The sequence below is a fragment of the Thunnus thynnus genome, chromosome 4, assembly GCF_963924715.1.
Source record: "Thunnus thynnus chromosome 4, fThuThy2.1, whole genome shotgun sequence".
NCBI classification, from domain to species: Eukaryota; Metazoa; Chordata; class Actinopteri; order Scombriformes; family Scombridae; genus Thunnus; species Thunnus thynnus.
The window spans coordinates 3,108,428-3,123,427 of NC_089520.1; the positions used below are offsets into that span (position 1 = coordinate 3,108,428).

General features: G+C 38.9%; 1 protein-coding gene across 1 annotated transcript; it reads right to left on the minus strand.

Annotated features, from left to right (window-relative positions):
- Positions 1-1,256: 1,256 nt before the first annotated feature.
- map1lc3a (microtubule-associated protein 1 light chain 3 alpha) lies at positions 1,257-12,747 on the minus strand. Its single transcript, XM_067586178.1, has 4 exons — positions 12,556-12,747; positions 8,255-8,310; positions 6,830-6,936; positions 1,257-3,945 (listed from the first exon to the last, which is right to left on the minus strand). The coding sequence occupies exons 1-4, from the start codon at positions 12,593-12,595 to the stop codon at positions 3,783-3,785; spliced, it is 366 nt and encodes a 121-aa protein (XP_067442279.1). The 5' UTR covers positions 12,596-12,747; the 3' UTR covers positions 1,257-3,782.
- Positions 12,748-15,000: the final 2,253 nt, after the last annotated feature.

Below are 15,000 nucleotides of genomic sequence, written 5' to 3' on the forward strand. Positions count from 1 at the left end.
TTACACAGATACTTATACTTAAATATTTACATTGTGTTACTTTACACTTCTACATTTGATCGTTGTAGCTACGAGGGACTTTTCAGATTAAGATTTTACATTAAACATGAAGAACTTATAAATTCAACACATTGTTAAAGATTAAACTATAACTAACTACATTTACTCAAGTACAACTTTGAGCTACTTGTGTTTTACTTGAGTATTTCCATGTGATGCTACTTTCTACATTTCAGAGGGAAATATTGTACTTTCTACTCCACTACATTTATTTGACAGCTTTAGTTACTTTTCAGATGAAGATTTGACACAATGGATAATATAACAAGCTTTTAAAATACAACACATTGTTAAAGATGAAACCAGTGGTTTCCAACCTTTTTTGGCTTTTGACGTCTTACAAAAAGCAGTGTGTAGTCGGGGTCACATTTCACATGTCTATGAGTTGTTAGTTCTCTTCTAAACTTGGTTATATTTCTATAAAGGTTTGAGGTGCAAAGAGATCACATGACCCCATATTTTACAAAAAAACCCAAAGATTAGAGAATGTTAAAAACTAGTGTAGCAGAATTGTTTTTTCTTCTTTCCTCCACAGTATTTGAGTAAAGTACATTTACAAAAAATACTGTAAAATTTCAGGGCACTTGTAGTTAAAAAAAAAAGTATTTCCATTTTATGCTACTTGATTTTTACTCCACTGCATTCATTTGATAACTGTAGTTACTTTTCAGATCAAAATTTTGCATTAAAACCTGACGAGCTTATAAAAAGCAAAGTGTTGTTTAAGATGAAACCAGTTTCCAACCTTTCTGGGTTGTGACTCTTCATCACGGTCGAGTCGACGCTCCTCATGTTTCTGATGCTTCAGACTTCTCACATGGTTTCATTTCAATAACTGTTCAAGGCCAAAAGAGGTCAAATTATCCAATATTTCACATAGAAATACTCCAAAATTAATACTTTAACAACACAATTAACAATCTAATGATGTCATATAGAATCATTAATCAGTCACAGAACAAGAACTTTTACTTTTGGTACTTAAAGTACATTTTGCTAATAATATCTCACTTTTTTAGGATTTTAATTGCAGGACTTTAACTTGTAATTAAGTATTTTTACTAATAAAATTTACTGATGGCTGATAGTCTCTGGTGTCATCTACTGGTTCATATGAAACATGTTCTAACAAAAACACTGAATGATCCCATGAAAAACCGTCTTCCTCACCATGAAAACATAACAGACCAGAAAAATGTTTTAAAGGCAACTTTTTTTTAATTATTATTGGCAAATGCTTTGAATAAGGTTGTAGCAATGCGTCTATGTACACCCCTCCAAACAGTGACAATGTCAGAAAGCCTAAAGAAAAAAAAAAAAACACTTTGTAATACAGCTCGATTATATGATCGTTTATACGCACACATTTTTTTTTGTTTGTTTCAAACATACACATACACTTATTTTCAGTTTTTGGTTTGGGAAACATCTAAAAAGACTTGTTTTTTTTGCTCTAAATAAAACAATACGATTATATCTATATTGCGTAAAATCAATATACATTTATAAAAAAAAAAAAAAAAATTGTCAAAACATGCAAGGTTTGTAGTGCATCACATCCTTTCTTGTCTATAAAGTCTTATTAAACAAAGGCAGACGTACAGAGAAGAGGAGCAGATACAAAAAGAAGAGATAATTGTTATACAGTAATTCCTAAAAAAATTCAATGCCAACTCTTTTATATTCGTATTAATTTATGTGCAAAAGAAGCTCATTCATTTCCTACATTAAATACATTTTAATATGTCTAATGCTCGACTTTATGCTACCATGAGACACGCGGCGTTCTTACAAGCTCTCTCTAACACGAGGTCAGGAGGAGACGTCGCCCGTCGTGGCGGAGAGATGATATTAAAACGTGGCCTTGTTTCGCCTCAGAAAGCTTCTCTGGGATCTGATTACTTCCTGGCTGCTTCTCCTGCCAAACGCAGGCCGCCTCGGCTTTGCTCGATATACAAAATGGGGATAATTTTATTGACGTTTCACTGCGCTGTCCGAGTCTGCCAAAGAGAGACAGAGAGAGAGAGGAAAGAAAAAAAAAAAAAAAAAAAGACAGACGGCGTGTCAAAACAAAAATGTCCTGTAATCATTCCTGTGTAATCGCTTGTGACCCCTCGTTTGTCTCCGTGGAGACGGCATCTCCTCCTGCACCGCCGCTCCAAACCAACAGCTTCCAGCTAGATAATTGCTCGCTTCCTAATATTCTCTACATTAGTGTGTTTTGTTTTTTTTTGAATCCGTCTCAAACAGCTTTCTTTCTTTCTTTCTTTCTTTCTTTCTTTCAAACCGAGCATGAAAAGCGAGCGAACGTTCTCACTTCTGAGACTGTCGGAGCGAAGAGCGTCCTGCGTGTTTCCACTCAAACACAGCTGCCTAAAATCTACTGAACAGGCCTTTAAAATCTGCTTCACCTGATTGGTTGTTTATGAGACATTAAATGTATATGTGGTTAAATATGAGGGGGTGAAGGGGGGGGGCGGGGGGGGTGTGCAGGAAGACTGACAGGTGAATCGTAACTATGCGTGTTGTGCTTACGGGACTTCAGTTTGCTATTGATGGCTGCTAGCTAGCTCTACTGGGGGGTGTTGTAGTGTTATGATATATGATGAACAGCGTTACCCAGCAGTGCTGCTGTTCTTTGTGAGTCTCTTCAGGTGTTTTGAAACCTGCAGGGGAGGGGGGAGGGTCATGAAGGGATCAGTATTGCACATGTCAAATCACTGTAAATGCTGTTAAATTTTTTTACGAGTGTTACAGTCACTTGTAGCCTGATTGTCAGCTACTCGGTAGCCAGCAGCGAGTTGGCAAGCTGAGCTTCAGGCTGACAGTAAATGTATGATTAAAACAAACTCAGAACTAGCTATAGAACACAAACTAAACTGCAGCTAATATCTCAAAACAGAAGACAATAATTAAAAAAAAAACAGAAATGTGAGATAAAAAAAAGTTAAAACAGCAATCACTACGAGTCTTATCTTTCTAGCTAGTATAACTGCTGCTGAAATGACGAGACAGCAAATTACCGGGTCGTTAACGAAGCGAACTGATGTGCTGTGTTTCCACCTGCGTACGGATCAGAGGGGGAGAAACTCCGCAGCCTATCAGTGACTCCATCAGCCGAGCTTCAAATGACATCCTGAACTCTGGCTGGTTTCAAGTTTAGCTTGACTAATACATACCGTATATATATGTATGTATAGTTTTAAGGATGAAAATCTATCAATCAATCGATCAATCAATAGTTGGTGTGTCTCAGCCCTTCAAAATAAGAGACCTCAGTCTGTGTGGGACCGAAAGAGAGAAAACAGAAGCGCTCAGAGGGACCACAGGTGTGATTCTGGACTCTGAGGATGTTCTCTGTAGCTAGTGTTGCACTTACTGACCAGTATGAAGAGGGTGTTGGACTACGACAGAGGAGGTGGGGGTGGAGTGGGGGTGGGGGGTGTGGGGGTGGGTGGGGCGTCTGTCAGATACACACTGACTTGACTGACTGACTGACGGGGTGCTGCTACGTGGGTCTGCAAAGCAACAAAGTGGAGAGGATCATGGAGTTTGGTGGTTTCTGGTCGGTTCTGACACCATATACTTCTCTTTTCCCCCTGAAGCGTCCCCTCCCACCCCACCCCCACCCTCTACCCTCTGCCCTCTCCCCGTCCTCCCAGCACCTGAAGGTGCCCCGCTCTCCCTCAACCCCCCCCCCCTCTCCCTCCCCGTCTCCCTCCCTAGCAGCCGAAGGTCTCCTGCGAGGCGTAGACCATGTAGAGGAAGCCGTCCTCGTCTCTCTCCTGCTCGTAGATCTCGGAGATGGCCGTGGACACCGACACCATGCTGTGCTGGTTGACCAGCAGGAAGAAGGCCTGCGTGGGGTTCAGCTGCAGCCGACGCCTGCGGGGACGAGGTGAAGGGAATGAAACAGAAAGGAAAAGAGAAGTGAGGAGGGGTTGATGCTTCTACGCCCAACATCACGTTAGTTAGTGCTTCAGCTTCTCAGACGCTCAGTTATAAAATACAACCTGCCACCATCTTTGTTTCTTTACATCCGTCCTGCTTGTTCTTCCACTGTTTCTCAAGTTTTTCTTTTTTTTTAAAGATATCAAGGAACAAGCGATTTAAGAGAATCTGTGACATTCACCAATTTCCTCACATGTACAATAAACAAAATGTGCGAGCGATGTTGCAGAAGTGATAAACAGACGGTCTGTCTGTCTTCACGGGGCAGAAACATCCAGACTGACTGAGCTGATAAATGTGGCCTTGTTGTGTGCAGGACGGTCTGCTCTGAGCCTGGTGCTTTGTTTATTGAGGAAGTAACTGTGTGGGTCACAGTCTGGGGGAAAAACAAACCAACAGACAGAACAAAAGGCCAATGAGTGAATGAGGATAGAAGAGATTCTGACCAATGGAGGAGCAGCAGGCAGCCGCTGTAACGTGCAAACTAACACGCACACACCTGCCCCCATGTTTCCAGTCTACAACGTTTGATGCAACAACAACAAAAAAGACTTTGGGTGCAGTGTTGTTGTAACTGCAGGATTTCTGGCTACTGAGGTTCTTTCATGCTTCTCACTCGGTTGATTAAAGCTGTCGACTGTTGCAGAACGAACTTTAATGTGAGTTTATCTACCATCATGATCAAGCCTTGTTTTATTGCTCATAATGAATATAGATGGATGATAATGTTCCTCCATCATGGCTGCATTTAATAGCGAGATAATACATCACAGAAATTTGATCTGGGGTGGTGGTGTGTCTTCCTCAAGCTCGGTCCTCTACCAGAGGCCTGCTGGGAGTTTGAGGGTTCTGCGCAGTATCTTAGCTGTTCCTAGGACTGCGCTCTTCTGGACAGAGACCTCAGATGTTGCACCCGGAATCTACTGGAGCCACTCTCCCAGTTTGTGGGTCACAGCCCCCAGTGCTCCCATTACCACTGGCACCACTGTTGCCTTCACTCCTCACATCTTTTCTAGCTCCTCTTGGTATGTTTCGATCTTCTCGTGTTCCTTCTTCTTGATGTTGCTGTCGCTAGGGATCGCTACGTCTATCACCACTGCCTTCTTCTTCTGTTGTTTGTCGATCAACACGATGTCCGGTTGGTTCGCCATCAGCAGTTTGTCAGTCTGGATCTGGAAGTCCCACAGGATCTTCGCTCGGTCATTCTCAACCGCCTTACGAGGTGTCTTCCATTGTGACCGTGGGACCTCCAGCTCATACTCAGTGCAGATGTTCCTGTACACTATGCCAGCCACTTGGTAATGGCGTTCCATGTACGCTGCATCTTACTTCCTGCTATTATGTGCTGAACTGTCTCAGGAGCATCTTTGCACAGCCTGCACCTGGCGTCCTGTCTGGTGTGGTAGATCTCCGCCTCTATTGATCTTGTACTGAGTGCCTGTTCTTCAGCTGCCATGATCGGTGCTTCTGTGCTGTCCTTCAGTCCAGCCTTTTCCAGCCACTGGTAGGATTTCCTGATATCAGACACTTCTTCTATCTGTTGGTGGTACATGTTCGTGTAGGGGCTTGTCCCTCCATCATCGGGTTTCTGCTGCCTGAGGTTTTCACTGATGAATCCATTAGTATTACGATGTTCTTTTGGACTGATCTTCACAGCGATGGTTGATCAGATTTGTCACTATGTAACTTAATATCTGATATTTACCTAAAAAGGCCTACGTAAGTGTTTTGTTAATATGTGTTTATTGATTGTCTTGGAGTCTTTTTTCCCTTATTGTTAAAATGATCTTTCAACGTTTGTATTACATCTTCTGTCTTTATATTATTCAGTTGTAGGTCTTAACATTAATATTTCCATGTATCTCTTACTGTTAGATTGTCCTTTTTAAACTGGTTTATTGAAACATCTGAACACACTGCAATAGTTTTAGTCTTAAAGTTCACATTTAAACGTGACATTAAAATGCGATCTGTGTCTGGATGTTAAGAAAAACACATCAGATCAGATCTCAGCAGGTGTAAATGGAATCTGCACAGCGTGACCATGTTCATAACAAAAATGGCGCAGTGAGTTGAAAGGTCAGCTAGCTCCGCCTCTTCCTGACGGCTAAAGCGAGCTCTGTAAAATAAACTACAAGTAGTAGTAGTAGCAGCAAAAAAAAGTGATTCAGCAATGAATAATATCTGTTCACGGCAGCGACGCACCGTCTGATTGAACTTCTCTTAAAAACGTGTTACAGTTTTTCGTGGTCGCTTCTTGTTTCAGCTCCTCTCGTTTTTAGCTCTCTTTCCTCATGTTTCACCTGCCGTCAGTCAAGTCTCGTCTTTCCATCCTCATTTTCAAACCCCAGCGTTCATTTTCGGAGGGTCACTGCTGTTTGGCTCCAACAGAAGGGAAATACAACACTCCGACTGACTCTGAACGCATCGGGACAGGATGAATCTGCTTTAAATCACCAAAACAAATGACTTTATATATTTCTGCCTCATCAGCATTCAAGGCGCCAAACAGTTCCTAATGACATCAACCCCCACAGATATACATCACAGTGTTTCTGCCCGCCAGTCGAATCTTAATTTACTGCCACGTTATTTATATACCTGAACGTGTTGCTCTCTAATACGTTTGGCTGCAGCAGTTCTTGTGCTTGTAAACAAAGTGAAGCCTGAACTCGCTCTGCTGGTATGTAAAACTACCAGACAGCTCCAAATATACACACACACATACCAAACATACGCTTCAATGAACTCAACCCTCTAACTGGTATCCAGTTCAGCAACCAGTGAGAAAGGCTTCAAAACATGTGTGTTTGTTTACCTGATGATCTTCACCAGCTCGCTCATGTTGACGTGGTCGGGTACCAGGAACTTGGTCTTGTCCAAAACGGGCAGCTGCTTCTCTCCCTTATACCTCTCGATGATCACCTGCGGCAGCAAACGCAACACCGTGAGTCTTCACACATGTGAGTATTTACTTTCACGCTGATAGTTACAGACGAGAAGATCAACATCACTCTCATGTCTGTGCTGATGGACACAGTGTGAGGTTAGCTTAGCTTAGCATAAAGAGCGCAAGCAGAGGAAGTTATTTCCTTTACTGTGGAGGATTATTGTTGTTATTATTGTGTTCTTTTACATCTGTGGACATATACAGAGTGTTCCCTGTTTGCTCTCCTTCATACTGGTCACTAACAGACGGTTCGTCTTTCTCCACAGATCAAAAAACTCATTTAACCTGAAACCATAAAGTCATAAACTGAATGAATTCTGAATTTGAACATCACCAAGATTCACTAAAAAATAATTAAATTAATATTCTCTTCAGTCTGTAAACATGAAAAAGAACCAAAAATAATGCAGCTCCCATAAATCTATAAACTTGTCATAATTATATTTATGTTATTATACAAAATTAAATAAACCAGTTCTGGATTATTGTGTTAATCAGTGAGATTAAGAGGCAGATTGTCTGTAGGCAGATTTTTTTTTACCTTTGAAGGAGCCAGAACAGTTGTTTTCCCCTGTTTATGCTAAGCTAAGCTAATCGCCTGCTCGGATCAATCAACTCATCTGACGAGCAACAACGTGAGGAAGCTTATTTCATAATATTCTCATCATCACAGGAATGTTATACGATGCCACCTGTGAGACTGTTTAAATTATTTTACATATACTGGATGTATTTGTAGCTGAGAAAATATAATTTGGTTTTTTGTAATTTTTATGGAAATTTGATTTATTCACAGGCTGAGTCGTAAACATTTGGCCGGTTTAATTAAAAATCCTCTTTCTAAGTATTTAGGTTTGTTGGCAGCCGGTAAAGAGAAGATGAATCAGCTTTTATGATTAAAACTGATGAGTGAAATTAAACCATCATCAATATATCAATATATCATTTAACTGACAGATGTAACAGCAGCTGAAACTACATTTGAAACCATAAAATTAATAAAAAATATATATATCAGCTTTGCAAATGAATGTATTTGCTTTAGTTGTGTTTTTTTCTACTTTGTAAGTCTGCTTCACACACACACACACACACACACACACACACACACACACACACACACACACACACACACACACACACACACACACACACACACCAGTCCTCCAGTAACCACAACTACGTCATATTCAAAAGCCAAATATGTAAATCAACACGTCCGAACACGACGACGTCTGACTGGACGGACTGAAATGAGTGATGAAGTGTGATGTGAGTTCAACTGGAGCTTACGGGGATCTTGTTGGGGTGCTGCTCACGGATCTGCTGGACCTCTTTGCACCGGTCAGCTGTGGAAAAAAACCACAAAGACTCGTAAACAAGAAGCCGAACTCAAAAACATGTTTTCAACTTATCTTTAACAGATATGAAGCTGATAATAACAGCTTGGTTTTATCTTTTCCACAGAACAAACAAGCCCAGATTCATAATTTAAGACCCAGTTTAAGAGAAATTTGTAAAATCATGCTCCTATTTCAAGTCTTATTATATTTAATTTAACATAATTTAATCACATCATACAACAGCCGGTGTAACAGATATGTGGAGCAAAGAGAGAAAACAAGCAAACATACTGAAATAAATAACACAATACAAGTTAAATAATATAAATCATGATGTACAAGTCTAATAATTTATCCCATATCAGGATATATTCTTATTATTTATCATCCTAGAGGCCTGAATGGTTCTCCTTCCCTGCTGATGTCTGGTACTGGGTGTGGTTTCTGTCAGAAAATCCACAGGAAGTAAAAATTAAAAAAGTCTCCTGAACAGCGGCGAGGCTGAGCTGTGCGTCCGGACACAGAGCGACTCTTTAAATGACGACTGAACCTGCTGCTAAAATAATCTTATTTGTTCTCCGTCTGTAAATCCTCCGTCTGTGATCTGATCTGCTTTTTCATCAGACTCTCTGACCCCCGCCGCCGCCGCCTCCTCCTCCTCCTCCTCCTCCTCCTCCGCTTCGTCTCGTCCCGTCTTCCCTTAAATTATGACGGACGTGAACATGTGTGAATGTAACGAGAGCAGCTAAATAAACACACGTCGTCATATCTGACATGAGTAGAGCTGCAACCGTTACCTCCGTTCATCAATTAGTCGTTTAACAGAAAACGTATCTAGAGCAGCGACTGATGATTATTTTCATTCATGGATTCATCTGCTGATTGCTCTTTTGATTAATTGTTCGGTCAATTAAAAACACCAGAAAACCTTTAAAAGCTCATAACAACATGTTACAGCAAACAGTAGCATCATTACATGCAAAATTCTCATATTAAAAGACCTGAAACCATCAATTTTTTGGCATTTTTGCTTGAAAAATGACTCAAAATGATGAATCAATTCTCAAAATAGCTGTTGATTAATATTCTCTCAATTGACTCATCGACTAATCGTTGCAGCTCTAAATTAATCGCCAACTTTATTGATGATTTTGATTCTTTAACGTGAATATTTTCTGGTTTCTTTCGTCCTCTGTGACCAGTAAACTGAATATTTGTGTTGTGGACAAAACAAGACATTTGAGGACGTCTTTCTCACCATTTTCTGACATTTTAAGGACCAAACAACTAATCGATGAACCGATAATGAAAATAATTATCATTCGCAGCCCTAGATTTGTCTTTTCCTTTCTTATAACTCTGTCAGAGCTCTTTATGACAGGCATGTTTTTGTAAAAATGTGTCACAAATAAACGTGTCTGGATTCTTTGTGAATGCCGCAGCGTTTCTCTCCGCGATGCTTTTATCACCTCACGATCTCACTTTACAACACACACGCTGCCCCGTCCGAGGTTAAGAATAACCTACTGCCCTATTTCAGGGGAAAAACTCCTGCTATTTATTTTAACACTGGCAGGGTTCAAAGCTCAGATGGCGTCGAGGACAAACAGTGAAGTGTGAATGGCTCCTTTGTTGAGGGATGTTTTTCTTCTCCGGCTGGAGGGACGGTTGCTGCTAATTGCTGGAATATAACTGTATTTATTAAAAGATACTGTTGGTTTAGGCAACTCAGCAGAAATGTGAGAGCCATCACAGATGAGATAATCCATTTTTTTTTATTATTGTTAAAACAGAAATGAGGTATTATTTGCCTTCAACCTGCTTCTCCTTCTGTTCTTCCATGGCTTTAGAATTAGGTATAATTCCTTCTTCTGGCTTTGCATCAAAATCGTCAATAACTCTTCTATTTCTAGAGCCTCCTTTCAAAAATTCTACTTTCATAACCGGCTGTGTTATTCCTGCTACTGAAAGAGGGAATATTACACTTTGATATCACATTATAATATGATTTTCTGTGTAATAAGAGCAGCTGAGGTGACATGAGTGTGGTAGTTGAGGGTATTGCACCTCAACAGTTGGCATTCATGACTGTTGCTATGTGCTGCTTTATACTTCTATATAATCCGGGTCAGGGACAGTTTCCTGTTTAATGTTTAGTTCAGTTTACTGTCATAAAGGACTAAAAAAAAAAAAAAACAGAAAATATTCACAGTTTAGAGGCGGGAACCAGAGAAGTTTAACATTTTAAATCATCTTTAAAAAAAAAAAAACCTACCTGCTGATTAAATTTCTGTCGATCGATTGGTTGATTGATTGTTGCTGCTCTAAACTTAACATCTGTTCACTCTGGTCCAGTTGTTTTGTTGTTATATAAAGACCTGAGTAATGTGTGTCAGTCTGACAGTGAAGCACATAATAAAGCAGGTGAGCAGGTCACGAAACATCATCACTTTACTGAATCTGCTATGAACTCTGAGAACTTTACAACCAATCAGTGAAGATAAATACTGTACTGAAGTACAATTTTAAGGTATTTGTACGAGTATTTCTATTTCATGCTATTAATACTTCCACTCCACTATATTTTAGAGAGAAATATTGCACATTTTACTCCACTAATAGAGCTGCAACATTATTAGCATTAGTCGATTAATCAATTAGTCGCCACAGTTCAAATTAATTGCAAACAAACTGGTTCAAGCTCCTCATATATGAATATTTTCTGGTTTCTTTAGTCCTCTGTGACATTTGAGGACGTCATGTTGGGTTCACATATACATGTCATTAAGTCAGTATGAACTATTATTATCACAATAAGACGTGTGTAGGGCTACGACTAACGATTATCTTATTAATCGATGAATCGTTTGGTCTATATGAGAAAATGGTGAAAAAATGTTATTTCCCACAGTCACAGGTGTCTTTAGATTTCTTGTTTTGTCTGATTAACGGTTTAAAACCAAAAGACAATAAGTTTACTATCATGAATGATGAAGAAGAGAATTAAATCATCATGTTTAAGCATTTTTGCTTTAAAAAAATGACTAAAACAATTATTAGATTATCAAAACAGTTGCCAGTTAATTGTCTGTTGATCTACTAGTCAATCAATCAACTAATCATTGCAGCTCTCTCTCTCTATATATATATGTATTAAATATGTCAATGTACATGAGGGTATTTTGCATCGTGAGTACTTAAACCTTTCATACTTACAGTATATTTTGGCTTTTAATTATAATAAAGTACTTTGGGGCTGTGACTAATGATTATTTTTTAATAGATTAATGTGTTGATTGGTTGTTTGGTCCATAAAATGTGAGAAAATGATGAAACATGTCAATCACTGCTTCCCAAAACCCAAGATGACGTCGTCTAATGTCTTCAGTTTACTGTCATAGAGGAATAAAGAAACCAGAAAATATTCCCATCTAAAAAGCAGGAAGCTGAGAATTTGGACTTTTCTTCTAAAATGACTAAAACGAATAATTGATTATCCAAATAGTTGGCAACTAATCGATTAGCTGACAAATGGTTGCAGCTCCAGAGTACTTTTTCAGTGTGATATTGCTATTTTTACAGTATTTTATCCACCTCTGAAGCAGGGAGTGTTTTTCCGTCCCCACCGTGACTCTGTTGCTTATCCCAGACTTCTCCGTATGGTGAGATTATGCAATGGACGGACTCTGGGCTCCTCCCTGCCCAGCACAGGGGCCGTCTTTCGGCTCAAATTACAACATAAATCACTGAACACGTGTACTGGGATAATGTGTCAGCACATGTTGTTTTCCTTTGAGCAAACACTAAATATTAAACTGCTTATTTAGTCCAGCTGTCTTGCCCAGTTTGTGTGTCAACGCTGGGCCTAGCTAGCTTCATGGAAAGCTAATAACGTGACAGTGACCCAGATGGCCTTTTAAACATTAGCAGCCAAAGCGATTACACACAGGTTAAAGGATGCTGACATGTACGGCGTCGATGATATTTACATTTCACGTTATATTTGTCTGACTGAAACAGCATAAAAAAAAGCTGCTAAAAAGAAATATGATCCTAACTTTACGCTCAGGAGCTTCTCGTCTATGCTGCTTTCAATCTGAGCCATAAAACTGAGATTAAAACAGCTGCGAAACACTTATAACGGTCGCGATAAACACACAACATACAACCGACTGAACACCGTGTAACGTTCACTACACTGTCAACAGACGGCAGCTAGGTGGCTAGCAGGCCGGCTAGCTGGTTTCTTACCAAATGTCCTCCTTTGTTTGAAGGGTCTGTCGGACGGCATCTCTGTTAGCGTTACTACACAGTTACAAACCTAAAGAATAAAACAGTACAGCTGCTTATAACGCAGCTGGATCACAAAGACACTGGAGGTGTTTGCGTTGAGCGTCTCCCGTCGTCTCTCCGGTCAGTCTGAAGCTCAAACAGCTCAAACAAAGCAAGTAACCGAGGCGCTGACGTCATCCGCTGGATTTAAAGGGACCGTTCACTATTTACGTTCTAACTGCCCTTATTATTATTATTATTATTATTATTATTATTATTATTATTATTATTATTATTATTATTATTATTGTTGTTGTTGTTGTTGTTGTTGTTGTTGTTATTAACACTATACCAAACACGTCAGTGGTGGAAAGTACATTTACTTAAGTAGCTACTATACTTAAGTACAGTTTTGAGGTACTTGTACTTTACTTGAGTATTTCCATGTGATGCTACTTTATACTTCCACTCCCACTACGTTTCAAAGGGAAATATTGTACTTTCTACTCCACTACATTTATTTGACAGCTTTAGTTACATTTCAGATGAAGATTTGACACAATGGATAATATAACAAGCTTTTAAAATACAACACATTGTTAAAGATTAAAGGTGCAGTATGTAGAATTCGGTGGCATCTAGCAGGACAGACTTGGCAGAAATGGAATGTAATATTCATAAGTATGTTTTAATTAGTGTAAAATCACCTGAAGAATCGTTGTGTTTTCATTACCTTAGAATGAGCCTCTAAATCTATATACAGAGCAGGTCCTCTTCCACGGAGCCATATGTCATGTTGCACCGCCATATTTCTACAGTAGCCCAGAACAGACAAACCGAACACTGGCTCTAGAGAGGGCCTTTTGCATTTCTCACGAGTTTTGCAGCCACAGTAGATTCTCCGACATGCTTGGAAGGGGAGGGGGTAATATTCAGTTGGATGCAATCTGCAACCTCACTGCTAGATGCCACTAAATCCTACACACTGCACCTTTAAACCAGTGGTTTCCAACCTTTTTGTCTTTTGACGTCTTACTAAAAGCAGTGTGTAGTCGGGGTCACATTTCACATGTCTATGAGTTGTTAACAGCTCCACCAAATAGTGATTTTTCCCTCTAAACTTCTCACATGCTTTCATTTCAATAAATGTTCAAATGATCCAATATTTCAGCAAAAATCAAAGATTAGAGAAAAAGTCCAAAAACTGAAAACAGATTTGTGTTTTTCTCTCCCATTAATCATCTCATGACCCCTCAGATTTATCTGCTGACCCTTTGGGGGGGCCTGACCCCTAGGTTGGGAACCACTGGACTAAACTAGATAGATAGATAGATAGATAGATGATTGATTGATAGATAGATAGATAGATAGATAGATAGATAGATAGATAGATAGATAGAGAACTTTATTAATCCTAAAGGGAAATTAAAGTGTAACAGCAGCCACCTGACATAAATCAAAAGACAAAATGAGGGAGGTAAAAGAAACAAATACAATTAAAGGCTAAATTATATACAATAACTAAATTGACTAACTCATATATAAAAATAAATAAACTAACTAAAAACAGAATAGAAACTAGAAATATAACCATAATATTTGCTGAGCACACACTGTTTAATGATGTTAATATGCCACAGTACACTGTACTTTACTGCTACATAAGGTAGCGAGGTGCATGATTGTCCATGGATGTTAGAGTTGAGTGTACTAAATATTAATACTTAAATATAAAGTTATACTATACAGGTGAATTTTATAGTTACAGGTGAAAGCAATTTTGTAAATTGTAAACAGGATACAAATAGTGTAAATGTGTGCAGGAAGTGCTGAAATAAATATTGAATGGTTATAAAAGTGATAAGTAACTTTATATACATGCAGCAGATGGTTATGTGCAGTATATATACAGCTTGCTCAAATAGTAATGAATGATATGTAACTTGTTATTCCACATTTTGTATTTTAATCTAATATAAATATTTATATTTGTGGGATGCCTTAGTGTTACAGGATTATTGCACATGAACACGTTGAAATTACTCAACTTCACCTCACTTTAAAAGTGTGTGTTTGATGTTATTGTGATTTATATTGTGTCGTTTTTTTCCTGTGTGAATCTACTACATATTTAAAACCTGTCCAGGATTAACATGAAATGAAGATGTTGTGTACAAGAAAGAGAAACACATCACTGTAAGATAAATTCCTGATCTTCCAAGCATGTTTGCCAATTTTATGACTTATACAGATTTACATAATAAATGTTTATATCGAGGTGTTGTTTTCCTTATATTCTGAATCACCGTATAAAACGTTAATATTATTGGATTAACATGCATCGTTGTTCTCTGCTGATGAGATCAAATGAATGCATCAGGTGCTCTTTATATTTTTTCCCTGATCCTCAGACAGTCTGAGTCT